General features: G+C 41.0%; 1 protein-coding gene across 3 annotated transcripts in view; it reads left to right on the top strand.

The window, feature by feature from the left end:
• PCSK5 (proprotein convertase subtilisin/kexin type 5) overlaps positions 1–14,924 on the top strand; it is a 417,590-nt gene that overhangs the window by 234,758 nt on the left and 167,908 nt on the right. For all 3 annotated transcript variants that reach the window (XM_037495353.2, XM_037495354.2, XM_037495352.2), the window contains exons 11-12: positions 9,417–9,534; positions 11,224–11,412. In XM_037495353.2, the coding sequence (XP_037351250.1) occupies positions 9,417–9,534; positions 11,224–11,412 (307 nt within the window). The remainder of the gene's footprint in view (positions 1–9,416; positions 9,535–11,223; positions 11,413–14,924) is intronic.

Raw genomic sequence — 14,924 nt, forward strand, 5'->3', positions numbered from 1 at the left:
ATATTGCCTAAATAATCAGGCTTTGCTAACTGTGTTCAGATACTAGCCCTCAAAACATCTGAAGTGGTTCTCAAAGTGGTGTCCCCGAACCAACAATATTAGCATTGCCTGGGAACTTGCTGGAAATACAAATTATGAACCTTTCTTCAAAACTGCTAACCAGAGGGACCGAGCAATCTGCTTTCCCTAGCCCTCTAGGTGATTTTGATCTCCATGCAAGTTCGGTAACCTCTGATCCAAGACATCCACTCTCTAGTGAATTAACTTTTCTCCTCTGCATTTGAATGTGCTAATGAGGTACCATCCTTAGAAGAAGTGAAAAAATGTTGCTCAAATCAGGTTTTTCCCTTTCATTTGGATAAAGATTCCCTTTTGGGAAAGGTGCTCTCAATAATCTCATCCCTTATCAGGACCTTAAGCCATTTTGCTCTCAGCCACATTCATTCTCCTGTCAATTGGACAATAACCCTCATTTTAAACTTTGTCTCTACCCCTGACTTTGAGGGGAAAAAACTTTGCCATTATCTTACTGCCTTCTGTGCTTCCTTGCACAACTACAAATTCCCAACTGGTAGTCTGAATTAGCTGCTTCCATTTCTGACTGCAATTCCCTGCAATCTTGTGTCCACTTCTACCTTTGAAGTGAAATTACTCTCGGAGACTTTCAGCCATCTCCTGCTTGCCAAATCAGGCCTCTTGTTTTTCTCTAGAATTTTATGGTTTTGATCTACCCCATCCAGATCACTTTCCTTGGTTTTTGTGATGCAAATATATAGCCCTTATTCTCTTCTGACATTTTGATTCCTTTTTCTCCCTTCCTTTCACTTTAGATATTCCCAAAGGTCTGCTGTTTGCAGAGCTCTGTTGTTCTGCAGACACTTCTCCCTCTCTCCTTCTCTCTCCTTTTTCTTCCTCTCTTCTCTCTCATATCCTCTTAATTGCACTGTGCTCACATCCCTGCCTTCCCTTCAATTACAAGTATCAGCTCCTTACTATGATTTTTCATTTTACGTCTTCAAAATTGATTCCTCCACTACCAATCTGGAATATCTACACCAGGTTCTTTTTATGTTACTTAAATTCAGAATTTCCAAAAAGAATTATCGATCATTTTGTATAAAGCAACTTCCCATGAAAATTTAAGCCTATTGTCAGGGGATACCCTTCTCTGAAGTACTCTGTTCATTTTGACTCTTCCACCTCCTACACACTGTGTTAGAAGATTCATTGCTCTTTTCTTATCTGTTCTTATTTCTTTCACCATTTCCATAGCCTGGTTTGTGATCACCCATGCTTGCACAGAAGTAACTACTTCCCTGGTTTAGTTCTCTTATTCTTTCATATCCCATACACTAATGCCAGATAAATCTCCCTAGAATATCAATTAAATTATGTCATTTCCTTGATCACTGGTTAGTCATTGCCTCTGAATTAAATCAGTTCACGTAATTTCAGGCCCACACAGCATCCTTGAAGAAGACACCATCCTAAATATCCTGCTTTCATTACTTCCCCTCAATTATAGTTTCATGAATCCAAATCTTGCAGATTTCAGCTCAAACTCGAATCTTTTTTATTCTAAGAGAATATATAGTCCTCATTAGTGGTCTATGTTTTCTGAGATTTGAACAGAATTTTTCCCCATAAGCTTAAAAATTATTTGAATTTTATGTAAAGTGACAAAGAATATTTATGAGACGCCTAAGACAGTACTTGAAACTTTGAAGGATAAGTGTTAGCTTTCTTTCAGATGAGAGGGTGACATTCCTAGTTGCAAGGAATAATTCCTTCTGTGTAGTCAAATTCTTTTTTGTGCTTTGCAATCCTCAAATCAGCAGTGATACTGGCTCCAATTAGGTGAGCCACCAATGTCTGGATGGATGAAATAACCATATCTTTACAACTACTGTTAGCTACTTGGTGTAAACATGCTCTCACTTGAAATAAATATCAACTTTCCTATTCTTTCCTCTTATTAGAACTTAATGAAACAACAAAGGGAAAGGAAAGCTAAAGATTTCTCTAAAAATATGTGAATAATTTATGACTAAGAATTTTGTCTGCTGGCTCATCAACAGGCTGAGCCCAGCCTGTTAATTATTGCTCAAATTATTCACCAAGAAGATCTAGGCTGTGGAGCAGACATATGGTCAATCTAATCTCCAATTACCTTTTACCCAAAGGCCCTCCTAAATACCTTTTTTTATTTTGTTCTCATCTCTTTCCAAACAATGTTAGTTTCCTAAAAACAAGTACAATTGTGGTATGTATATGACCTTGGATACATGGCTAGGTCTTCCTAAGCCAGCAAAATAGTTTTCCAACCACTATTCCAGAAATGTCCAATTACCTAAAGCAAATTTTTGCTCCTTACAACCATTACGGAAGTAAATAAAAAAGGAATGGTGACGAAAGACATAAGATATTTTTTTTCCTTTCCATGGAAGAAAGGAAAAAAACCCTGAGGGAAGGCCATTGTCTTAACTATGTAATTAAGATAATAATAAACATGTACACATATATGTGTATATAATATATATTGCACACGTATGCATCCATGTATAATAAAGCCCACTGTGTATGGAGAAGAACTCAGCTGTGTGTCTGTAATGAGGAGCTCGTCTGACTACCTACATCTGCTCACCAAACGCATCCCTAAAGGAGCTTTGAAGTGCAGACCCTGCAGACGGCCAAGTACTGGCATCTGGAAACTTTCCACATGCAAGTCCTCAGTAGCTCTGGTGACGGATGGCATGTTTGAATCTGACCGCAGTTGTTACTAGAGTCTGAGACTTTAGGAAGAGCAAGGGGAGAATAAAAACAAGCCATGCAGAATAAGGCAGGTGCTGGCTGCTAGGTTTTCCTGCCCCAAGGGAGTCTGTGTTTTGTACTATCTGCCAGAAGAAAACACTGTAGCTGTAGCTGGGATGCTGTCTCTGAGAAACTTATGTGTGTTTCACACTGAAAGCTAAACAGGTGTGTAATAAAAAAGATAGATGTCAGACAAAGGTAAGAACGGGGAAGAAACGGGTGGTTCCGGGAGTATCCCTCCCTCTGAGCTATTTAGGTGCAGGAATGCAGACATAGGAGACAGATGAGCTTTACTTTCTGCTTTTCAATGCTCTGAGTCTTACATTCCATGCTTTCATGTTTAGCTTTCATTTTTACTTTAGAAGGCACAGTTGTTATGTGTTGCATCACTCATATGGGACTCGGTGACCTAAGGAAAGTGTCAAGGGCCTTCTCACCTTCCACCCCTCCTGCTCTGCCACACCTTTTGCCTGGTTGGAATAATAATAGGTGCTGGAGAACCAGGGTCCCTGGTGGAAGCAGTTATTTCAGATCAGATGGTTCAGCACATTGAGGATCAAAGAACCCAAAGGTGTGAGGACTCGAACAGCTGTAGGGAGCTCTTTGATCTTCTGTTAGGAGTTTCTACCCACCTGAAGATCAAGCAGCCCCTCTCAACACAGGCATTTGTGCAACTATCTTTTATTCTGGTGATTTACTTATGCTGACTGGTGGGACTAGCTGGCAGGCTGATGGGTTGCAGAGGACACCCAGCCACCGTGGTTGGCTTTTGGTTCTCCCCCATGACAAGTTTCCTGCCATGTTTACACTAATCCCGATCTCTGCTGAACACTCACCCTGCTCACCCGCCACCCACCAGGGCTGCTGGTGGCCCAATGCATCACAAGCAGACCTGGTGATTATTTAACCAGGAAACTCAGGTCTGAGCCCTCCCTAGATCTCCCAGTAGATGCATCCTACGTGTCCACAAAAGCCCTGTCTAAATACCACTTTTCCTCTTGAGTCATCTTGCCTGACTCCAAATTTGGGCTAACAGTTACCCAGCACGTTCTGTACACCAGGCTCTGCTAGGTTCCTTCACATCATCCATTGTCTTTATTACTGATTTCTACCTCTTTTAAAGTCTTTTTACACTTAAACAGTAATTACTCATTTTAGTGTTTTGTTGTTGTTGTTGTTTCTTGGTCAAATGATAAAGTTATTTTTGTTTCTCCTCCTTGGCCTGATGAGAACACACATCATTTTCTCTGTGGCTCCTCACTTTGTTGAACACATGGTAGGTCCTCCATAACCCTGCAAGTGATTACTGGGATAAGTTATTTGCCTGTTATTGGTGAAGTGTACTGACACTTTAATAATCAAATAATTGAACCTAATCTGCTGACTGTGTTTCATTGTTTGGTGATTGGGTGCATCTAAGTAAAACACAAGTGTAAATTCAGGATGCCTGGGCACTCGCTAGTCCCCAGATTACTAATATGAAGGCTGTGAGAGCTCAGTTCCACCCCACAGAGCTCCACATAACCCACCTCAGTTCCACTGAGGCTGGGCACTCTGCTGGTTGCCCAGGAATGAGGCCATCCCAGGGACACAGGACTTTCAGTGCTAAAATCTGGACAACTGGGCAAAGCCCAGACATTTAGCCATACTGGTCATAAGAAATGATTTCCCCAATGGAAGAAATTGGCTCTGTGTTTATATGAAATACTCAGTAATGTATAGATGTCACTTAATTGCATTTTTTTAGAGGCAAAACTTAAAATTGCTCATAGACTCCTTCACAGAGCTTTGTTGGTGGTAGGTTGTCCTAGATAGCCCGAGACAGCTGAGTGCAGAAAGGCCTCATTTAGGAAATTCAAAAATTTACAAATAAGAACCCTTTATTAACAAACCAAGTCCTTCATTCTGTATGGAGAGCTTTACTAATGGCCATTTTAGAATCATCATGAGTATTCATTCAAGTAATATTAAAAAGAAAAAAGATTTAAAATAGCTGGCTCTAGCAAGAATACTTCACTTATTCCAAATTCCTCTGCTTATAGCTTCTTCATATGCTCACAAACTTCCTTTTTTTCCCTGCTGAGCTTTCTAGCATTTCTTTAGAATTGAATTTTTAGGTCTGCCAGTTAGAATTGTTGTTTAAATTAACTGTATCTGCTTTCAATCTATGCAGTCATTTACTTGTGTGCTTAAAGATTAGCTTCTCTCAGCACTTCTGGTCTTAGAAAATGAAAATATACCTGCTGGAGAACATTATCAGTGTTTCTTTTCTCTTGTCCATCTGGCTGGTCTAAGCAGTGAAGCTTTTGGATTACCTGGAATAGAAATTAGCTCTGCTTCGGAACCAAGACCATTTCTGAGCTTATCTGCATAAACAGTCAGGAAACCTAATGAAACAAATACAATAGCATGCACATTTCTCAAATTTCCTTTACTGAGATTGTCCAACATCATTCTAAGCAAGAAATAAATTTACTTTCTGAAGTAACTTCAAGTTTGCGTCAAGATCTTTAATTACATTATATACCTGTCTTGTTCCTACATTATTTTTCTACTGATTTTTTTTCATCATAACTAATGTTAAAACTATGGATTGAATGTTGCTGCCCACACTCAGAAATTAAATTTTCTGCTTGAACTAGGTAGATTCTCATTCCTATCAGTGGTATAGTATTCTAGCTCCATAGAATTTTGCACTTTACACAGTGCTATACAGAGGGGGTATTGTTTGATTATAAAATTATTTTAAAGCTCAGTTTGAAGTGAGAACTGTGTATAAAAAAAAACAACTTTAGTTCGGGAATAACCATATCACAATTAGTTGTTTGCATGGTATATGAGCTATATTTGTAGATTTTTTTTTTAATGTGCACATTGGATCTATATTTGAATAAATAGTGAGGGTTAGTAAGTGACTTCATAACAGTCAGTAATAAAAAGAACAGACCTCCTAATTCCTTTGCAGTTCTCTTATATACACTTTATGCCACTCGGTGAATGAAATAAGAATTCTGTCAGTTACGTTCATTTATTTCACAAAAATTTATAGAAACTCTTCTCTCAGCTAGGTTCTGTACAGCTACTAGAGAGCAGTCTCACCCGCTATGGTACATCATGGAATAGCATGCCTGGAAAGGCAGACTAGACTCAAATGATCACAGGAAAATAATCAGCATTTCTGAGTTTATAGGTCATCCTAGGTCATAAAAGCTTTATATTATATAAAAAGTTATGTGTCAGTTATATCTCAAAAAAATTATTGCTTCAAAACTAATAACTATTTTTCCCCACTGACATTATGTTTTGAAGGAATTTATCTGCCCAGTTCATTCATTTTGTAATTATTTTCTCATCCATACTTACCAAAAACTAAAATAATTGCCAATCAAAATACATAAAGTTGATATATTGACAGGATCACCTCTCCCTCAAAAGAAAGAAATTTATGTGTTCTTTACGTTGATCACAATTATGTATTTCCCAGTTTTTTTAAACATGAAAAAATCTCCATTGCTGACTCAGTGGATTTCATTGATCAAATCTAATTCCCTCACTTGTTAATATTCAATTAATATACATTTTGTTATTGTTGAGCTACTGATTTCATTTAACTGGACACATCGCCTCTTTTCTGAACATCTACTTTGAGTGTTGCATGAATGAACATTGTCTCAGGAGAGTAGGAATTAAATTGAAAAGGAAACAAATTTATGACCTTCATGAAGACTCAAGGTGCTTTTCTACTTAACTCAAGTGGTTGTTTAACAGGCATGAATTATTGGTTGTATTTGATGACTCTGTGTGTGAATTTATGCCCGACTGGTTGTTAAGTTGACAGTTATTGGGGGTGGGGGAAAGGACCTGGAGCAAATGCAGCTGAGCTGGAGCCCAAGCAGACCCAGATCTGCATCTATTCAAAGTTCTTGCCCCCCGCATCCCCACCCCCAGCAACCTCCTATTCTCTTCTCCCTCTCTCCCCCCACTCCTACACATACCGGTAAAATCTTTCACCCTATTTCCCTACACTGAGATACCATGGTAAGTAGTGCTGGTTTAAAATCCCTTGATACTAGTATGGTGGTACTGTGTTGAGCTAGAGTGCCTGACATAGTATCTTGGTAATAATTTCAATTCTTTCAAAGAAATGTTCATAATGAAATGATAAGGCTATGACTAAATGATAAATGAGAAAATAGGATTCACATGAATGTAAATAAAAGATCTGCACAAATTGAGTTTCTTGACCCCAAACTTAATATTTCTTCTGTAACATGTGGATCACTTTGGTTTTTAAGTAAGGAGGAGAAATTGTCTTACCTACTATGTAACTAGAACTAAGTATACAGACTTGTTAATAGCAGTTGCTAATTTGTTGGTAAGGTTACTGAGGACCTCTATTTTTTTTTTTTTGTATATGTTGAAAATGTTTACAATGAACATACATTATTTTTCAATCAAGAAAAAAATCATAATAAAAGTTGCAAAAGTAAATGAATGCATAGGGCCTCTCAGCAGCCACTGCAACACAAGTTCCATTCCTTGCCAGGGAACTACCCCACATGGCACAGCAGACCTTTCCTGTCTCCCCTGCTGCTCCCCGTAGCAGTGCATTTCAGTCAGTCCACCTGTTCTGCTCCCCGCTCTGTCTCTGGTGAGTCCTTTCACCCTCCTGCACCTCTGGCCCACACCCCAGCTCTTGTATGCATAAATGAATAAATAATAAATCTTTAAAAAAAGCAAATGCATGAAAGTTCAACATATATTCTTGCCATAGAAATGTAGCTTTATTCAGTTTCATAAAGTATGTCTTTTCAGGCTGAATGTTGGATGGCATAATAATGTACCCTTTCATTTATGTAGTTCTTTACACAGATTTGCTCACATGAGACATTTAGTAATACTTAACCAATTTAGTAATGGTAGGGGATAGATATTATCCCACAACAAGAAAATTGTGGGTTAGATATTTTATGTTACCTGCCAAGAATTATGTGATTAGCAAATAGCAGAAATAAAGCAGTATTTCTGAATCCTAGCACAACTTTTCTTTTTTTATATGCTGTGTATTTCCCTCCTAAATATATAAATTTCTGCTAATGCCCTTGGAACTTAGAAATATAAGACCCAGTTACTGTCATCATGCAGTTTATAATGCAGTTGGGGCAAAATGACACATGTTGAGAGTGAGGTAATTAGCAATCCAATTGAAGGCACAGTGCAGTGCCTAATACAGAGCCTGGCACATAGAAGGCACTCAAGAAATGTTGGATGGATGGATGGACAGAAGGGAGATGGAGTGATATATCAATACACTTAGGGAGGAAAAAAGGTTTATTGTTTACAAATGGTTGAATTTCAGAATATTATTAAAGATAAAGGTAGACTAGGTAGGCCTTTGGGAACTCAGAAGAGTACAGTTTAACTCTCTTACCAGAGCAGAAGAGTGAGGGAATTTCAGACCAAGGGCTCAGCATGTGCAAAGGCAGTGAGTCAGAAAGCAATATATGTCTAGGAACTTTGAAAGAATGACTTCACTTGAGCAAAAGATTAATTGAGGACATTGTTATGAAAGTAGAATGGGACTGTATCATAGAAATTCTTGAAATTCCAGTTGAAATATTTAAGCCATAAGCATGGGCAGCTATAGAAATTTTTGCATAAATTAATACTATAATATTAAAATGCTTTAAGCAACAAATCTGGTAGAATTATGACTTTGTGTTAAATATAAATTAGGAGATATTTTAATACAAAATAGAGATTTAAGTATTCAACTGATTTTAAATATTTTTAGAAGGAACTGAACAGGTATATCCTGTATCATTGCTAAAATGTTTCTATAAGTAATTGAAGTTTCTGATATAGTTAAGTGAAATTCAGCTTTAAATCAATAGGTATTCTCATGAGAACTAAAATATTTTAACATTTGAGTATAGGGATCTGGCACAAAAGTCTAGAGGCCTCCAAATATTCCATGCATAAGGCTTAATTTTTCATATTCTAGAAGAAAGGTAATAATTTATGTCTTCTGGGATATTCAACCAAAATACTAGATATGTCAGAAAATTGATATTTCTTGCATGTAAGTTCTTACTGCACTAGAAGTTGTATACATTTTCACTTCTCCTTAAGCTTATTATCTTGCAAAATTAAAGATGCTATCAGTTGAATACATTTGGTTAACATTAAGGCCTTGGAGTAAAACTATGTGTGTTGGAACCCAGTTCAACAACTGAACTGTTATTCAATCTTAGCCAAGATTCTTTCTGTTCCTCAGTATTCTCGTCCACAAATGATGATAGCATTATTGTTATAGCACTAACTTCTTAAGGTTGTTGGGAGGATTAAATGTAAAAATGTGGACGAATACCTGCCATGCATGAGTAGTTTATGAAAGATAGACATGTTACATAATCAAGGAATAATAGATATTCCTTGTTTTGATTGATTGCTTCTTGTCTTATTTTTTAAATCGTTGCTAGAAACAAAGTTAGGATCCCAAGTGAAGTGTTTGGGTTCTCTATGGAGTGAAATTATAATTCAACATATGTAGCATAGGCTGCTCCTAACTGCAGTGAAGCTGATCAGCCTTTTGTTTTCCATAGTGAGCCATCTGTATGGATTTGGACTGATGGATGCAGAGGCCATGGTGATGGAGGCAGAGAAGTGGACCACTGTTCCCCAGCAGCACGTGTGTGTGGAGAGCACCGACCGACAAATCAAGTAATGTTTGCTGCAAGCAGAGAGCATGACATGCCCTGAAAGAGAGTAGGCCAGTGCTCTCTCGAGTGTTCAAAACAGCTCTTTGTTGCACGTGAAGCTAAAAGCTTATGTAGATTTTTCCTAATGCAATTATAAAATTAGAATGTCAGAGTCTAAACTATTCAATCCACACTTGTACAACCCAGAATCCTTAAAAACATTTCTTAAAGGGGGATTGAGGTCAAACCTTACAGATGGGCATTGTTAAGTTTTCTACTCTGTCAATATTTCTATTTGGTGGTACAGGTATTCTCCAAAAAAGTTAACCTTATGGGCTGGATATATAACTACATACTATGTAGTTCTCCAAGGAGTAGTGCAAAATTTTTTCAGAGTAAATGAGATTATAGTCTGCGCAGACTTCAGGGCCTCTTGCCCTATTTCAGCTGCACAATCTCAGAAGCTGTGCCAATAGGATTTACAAGCAATAGTGTGCATTCTCTCCTGCATGCTAAATCAGAAGAACAATATCCCTATTAGTGATCTTATTAGTATTTTGCTTTTTGCTTTCTTCTTAGAGAGTTAGCTCTCAGAAAAATATTAACATGAACTTTGATTTGTAATAAATGTAGAACCCTTATAATTCTTGAGGAAATTTGTTAGGAAGCAGAAATCATTGTGTAAGCCGGCAACTGAAGAGTACCCAGGGATCCCAAACTGTTGAAGTGTTCACATCTCAAGGGAGGGTCTGGCCATCTGCATGCACAATGGCAAAGAAAGCAGACTCTTAGTGTCTACTTCATGTGCAGGGAGAGAGAGAGAGAGAAGAGAAGGTATTCCTTGAAAATCTTGAAAATTTCCCATCCCCTTATGGGCAAATGCTCAGCCAAAGAGGCTTACCCCAAAATGGCTGGAATATTTGCCAGAAGTCTAAATAACCTTCTGGTGAGGAACCACAAAAAAGGGGGTTGGCAGGTCCCAGAAAGTGAGAATGGAAGACCCAAAATTCAGCTAAGAGGTCGGGGGAGGCATATTTTTATGGTTCCAATGACTTTGTCAGTGAGTAAAATTCCAGCTTTGACCATCAAGAAGAAGGGTTAGTTACATGATAGCCAAAAAAAAAGCTCAGAGTAGAGCATGCAAAGTTCCTGAGGTGGGAGGAAAAGTTCCTGAGGTGGGAGGAAAATTAAATTGAATTTGGTGCCAATGGCTGGAGCCCAGAAGGAAGCTAGAATGAATAGAGTGGGAGATGGTAGACCTGGGATTTTAACCAAGTGGAAGCTTATCCCCAAGTCTCCATTGTACCACAGGACCTGTATCAGGGGTTTGCCAAGTGTATTCCATAGATGAACAACATCATTTGCACCTGGCAATTTGTTAAAAATTCAGATTTGTAGAATCCATCCAACCTTACTTTCAGCAATCTGTTTTAACAAGGTAATACCAAAGCATATTCAAGTTTGATATCTACTACCTGCCTGAAGATAAATGAACCTTAATTCCCCGCCTCCTCTCATTTGCATCTTTCTCGCTATCAAACCAGTATTTATCCTTTGAGTGACCCAATCATTTGGATGATAGGGTTGTATCATTTAGTATCCAGCAACCAGCTCCTTGTAACACAGTGTATAATTACCTGCGAGCCTGCAGTTGACACAGCCAAGCCCTACCAAGTGCTTTGCTTAAACTCCCTCTTTCTCTCTCTTGCAGGACAATTCGGCCAAACAGTGCAGTGCGCTCCATCTATAAAGCTTCAGGCTGCTCCAGTAACCCCAACCGCCATGTCAACTACCTGGAACATGTGGTTGTGCGCATAACCATCACACACCCCAGGAGGGGTGACCTGGCCATCTACCTGACCTCACCCTCAGGAACCAGGTCCCAGCTCTTGGCCAACAGGTACAGTAATGACTCTGTCCACCAATTTAGGGGCACCCCACTATTCAAATAGTCTTCAGGGAAGTCTGATTCTGACTAATTCCATTGTGTGTGTGTGTATGTGTAACACCAGCTGGGTACCATATGATTTAACTAAATTTCAAGTTCATATTGTCACCTGTGCTTCTGACTAATGAACTATAAACCAAAGGCTCCCATGACCCCCCTCTTTGGATTCAATTAATTTGTTACAGTGGCTCACAGAAATCAGGCACCACTTTATTATTTATATATATATATAAATTTGTATATATTTATATAAATATGACTCAGTATATATATGACTCAAATAGCCAGATGTAAGAGCTACATAGGTAGAGGCCTCCCTGGTGGTGCAGGGGTTAAAGTCAGTGCTATCAAGCTACTGCCAGCTACTGCAGCACAAGTTCCATCCCTGGCCAGCAGGGAAGCTAGCCCACATGGCTCAGCAGACTTCTGTGTTGCCTACTGCTCTCCTCAGCGGTGTATTTCAATCAACCTGCCTGTTTCCCACTGTCTCTGGTGAATTCTTTCACACACCCCACCCCAGCACTTCTGGCCTACACCCCAGTTCTTGTGTGCATAAATTGTTTTTAAAAGCTGCATAGTAAAGGTATAGGGGAAAGTGTAGTGGCAGGATGACATAGTGGAGAATCTCTATGATCCACACAGATGGATAAAGGAGAGTCCTGGAGCCCTCAGTGGCTTTTTCAGGCTTTTATTGAGCTTTTACATGTAGTACGTCAACCAGGCACATGGCAGGCAGGAGTGCCAGGGGCCCAGGAGGCTGGCAGACCTCCCAGCCCCCTGCAAATCTTCACTTTTTCTGGGCTCTCTGACATTCTCTCATGGTCTCGTCCTTTCTCTTCTGCTCATTCTCTGTCATTCTCCTTTCACTGCTCTATTCTCTGCTACTTTCTCCCTACTGGTTCCCTGTGACACCACCCTTATAAGACCAGTCTCATCCCAGGTGTACCCACCTACATATACCCACAGTGCACTCCAGGTGCCCACCATCAGCTGTGCATTCAGGACCTCAGGGATCCTTCATTAATGCTAATGGCGGGAGGGCAGAGAAGCCTGATAATCACTTACCCTATAATCCACCCCCCAGGGTTTTCTGCCATGCAATCTATATACAAGTTTTATAAAAGTTTCCCTTGGCAAACTAAACATTGCAGCAATGACCCACAAAAGTAAACTGTACAACTGAATAACAATGAAACAATACAACAGAACACAAATAAGTCCAGGCAGGGCACCAACCCAGGGGAAAAAGACAAAATTATCGGCACCAGATGATCCACCATGGCTGCTGCCGAAGGCACTGCTCATCAAGGGGGGAACCACTCAGGCATCTGACATCACACGCCAGGAGCCAGCAGGCTTCTTGGCCTTCTCCAGCTGTGATCTCTGCCACAAACCACACACCGCATCCACCCCCAGCATGCACTCACTCTTGGATTGGTGATTCTGTACTCTTTGGGGGTAGTCGCCCAACCCTCAGGGTTTCTGTCTGCAGTCAGTCCAGCACTCGGCTTTCATAGCCACCAATGCAACACGCAGACCCCTGCAGTCAGGGCAACACTTTGCACAAGCGCATGGGTCGGGGATCCGTGTGCGGCCTCTGCAAGCTCTCCATGCGGCCTCTCTTGGGTCTCCTCTTCAGTTTGGGGCTCCACCACAAGCCATGTTCCCTGCCCCTCCCCCAAGAACAGGTTCCTGGGCTCCTCACCCTCAACAACAAACAGAGCATCACCCACAGGTGATTTTAAGAGACTCACTGGCCTTCTTTAGCATACTTAGGCTGCTTAACAGCCCTCAGGGCTTCCCAATCTCAGCACCAGCTTTTAACTTATTGAAGCTGGCTTTTTGATACATCTCCTCTGCGGGCTGCCGAGAACTCGGCGAGGGCTTCCTCCCTCAGACTCTTGGGCTCTTCTCTTGCCTGCCCCTTCTTCCACTCTGGCCGTTGCCGCTCTGGGCTGGGGCCCTAGGATTGCCAGGCAGTACACAGGCTGCTTTTGGCCACCGAGGCCCACCTGCCAGGCCTTGATTTTCATCTCCTGGGTGTACTAACGATACCATGCACCCCCAGAGCCCCCAAAACATAACATCAACCTGTCAAAGTTCCTCTGCCTTCTGGTGGGATTGTCAGTCCAAGTCCATCAGCTTTTCCTGTGTAAGCACTGGGTCCTCTTTCTTCTATAATTCTGCTGCCTCAGGGGTCGTGGGCTGGTCCTCTAGGGCTGTCTCCTCCTCCACTTGAGGTCTCATCCCGCAGTTCCTGGACCTTGACCACCTCCTGTGCTCCTGCAGCATCTTTAGCTCTTCCATGGCTCCTGGACTTTGGTCACCACCTGGGCTGCCATGGCGCCTCCAGCATTGTTACACAGGCTCATGGTCTGCTGCTACTCAGTCCCTCTCGAGGTCTTCAGCGGGCCCCATACCCGTCTGCATCAAATCATCCTGCCGACTTACGCCAATTATAGCAGCAGGAAGGGACGGAGCAGGATCTCTTTGATCTGAGCAGCCAGGTAGAGGAGAGTCCTGGAGCCCTCGGTGACTGTCAGGCTTTTATTGAGCTTTTTACATGTAGCGTGGCAACCAGGTACATGGCAGGCAGGGGGCCAGGAGGCTGGCAGACCTCCCAGGCTCCAGCACATCTTTGCTCTTTCTGGGCTCTCTGGCATTCTCTCATGGTCTTGTTCTTTCTCTTCTGCTCATTCCCTCTTTCATTCTCCGTTCTCTGCTACTTTCTCCCTACTGGTTCCCCGTGACACCACCCTTATAAGCCCAGGTATACTCACCTACGTATGCCCACACCCTACTCCAGGTGCCTGCCATCAGGCATGCATTCAGGACTGCAGGGATCCATCATTAATGCTAATGGCGGGAGGGCAGAAAAGCCTGATAATCACATCCAACAGAAAGGTTCAGTGCTTTAGGAGCATTTAGGAAGCTAGGGTTGGGACTGTTATCAGCAAGAGTGACCAGAGAAGGGAGATATCAGGTGTCTTATAGAACTCATTCCCATTACAGTCCTCAAAGGCAAAGCACAGCCAAAAGTCTGGAAGTTTCTTTAATTCAATTTTGCTTCAAGAACAACATTTAATGGGTGCAAAAGTCTTATCTGTGGCATATGTGGACCAAATGAAGCTAGTTTTTAATGTGAATATTGCCATCTGTCCAAATGCCAAGTGACCTTTGTGATCTTTGTTAGAACACTTCAACAGATCAGAGGAATTAAAGGTCAAGGGCCAATGCAAACTTGCAGAAACTAAAATGAGACTGAGCAGGTACTGGTTGCTTTTCTAAATCTCCAAACTTCATCAGCTGTAAGCCAGTGGGAAAAAAGCAGTAGCATCTCTAGGTGATAGTGACTAGGAATACAGAATGCAAAATCTTCAAACTCTTTTTGTTTCTGTGCCTGGAAGAGCTGCTGTGCTCTTTAAAACCTAATGCCTTCCATTAGGCACGGGGAATTCTGGGCT

Source organism: Talpa occidentalis, unplaced genomic scaffold (genome assembly GCF_014898055.3).
Source record: "Talpa occidentalis isolate TD23 unplaced genomic scaffold, MPIMG_talOcc4v2.1 talOcc4.7, whole genome shotgun sequence".
In the NCBI taxonomy this organism is placed as follows: domain Eukaryota; kingdom Metazoa; phylum Chordata; class Mammalia; order Eulipotyphla; family Talpidae; genus Talpa; species Talpa occidentalis.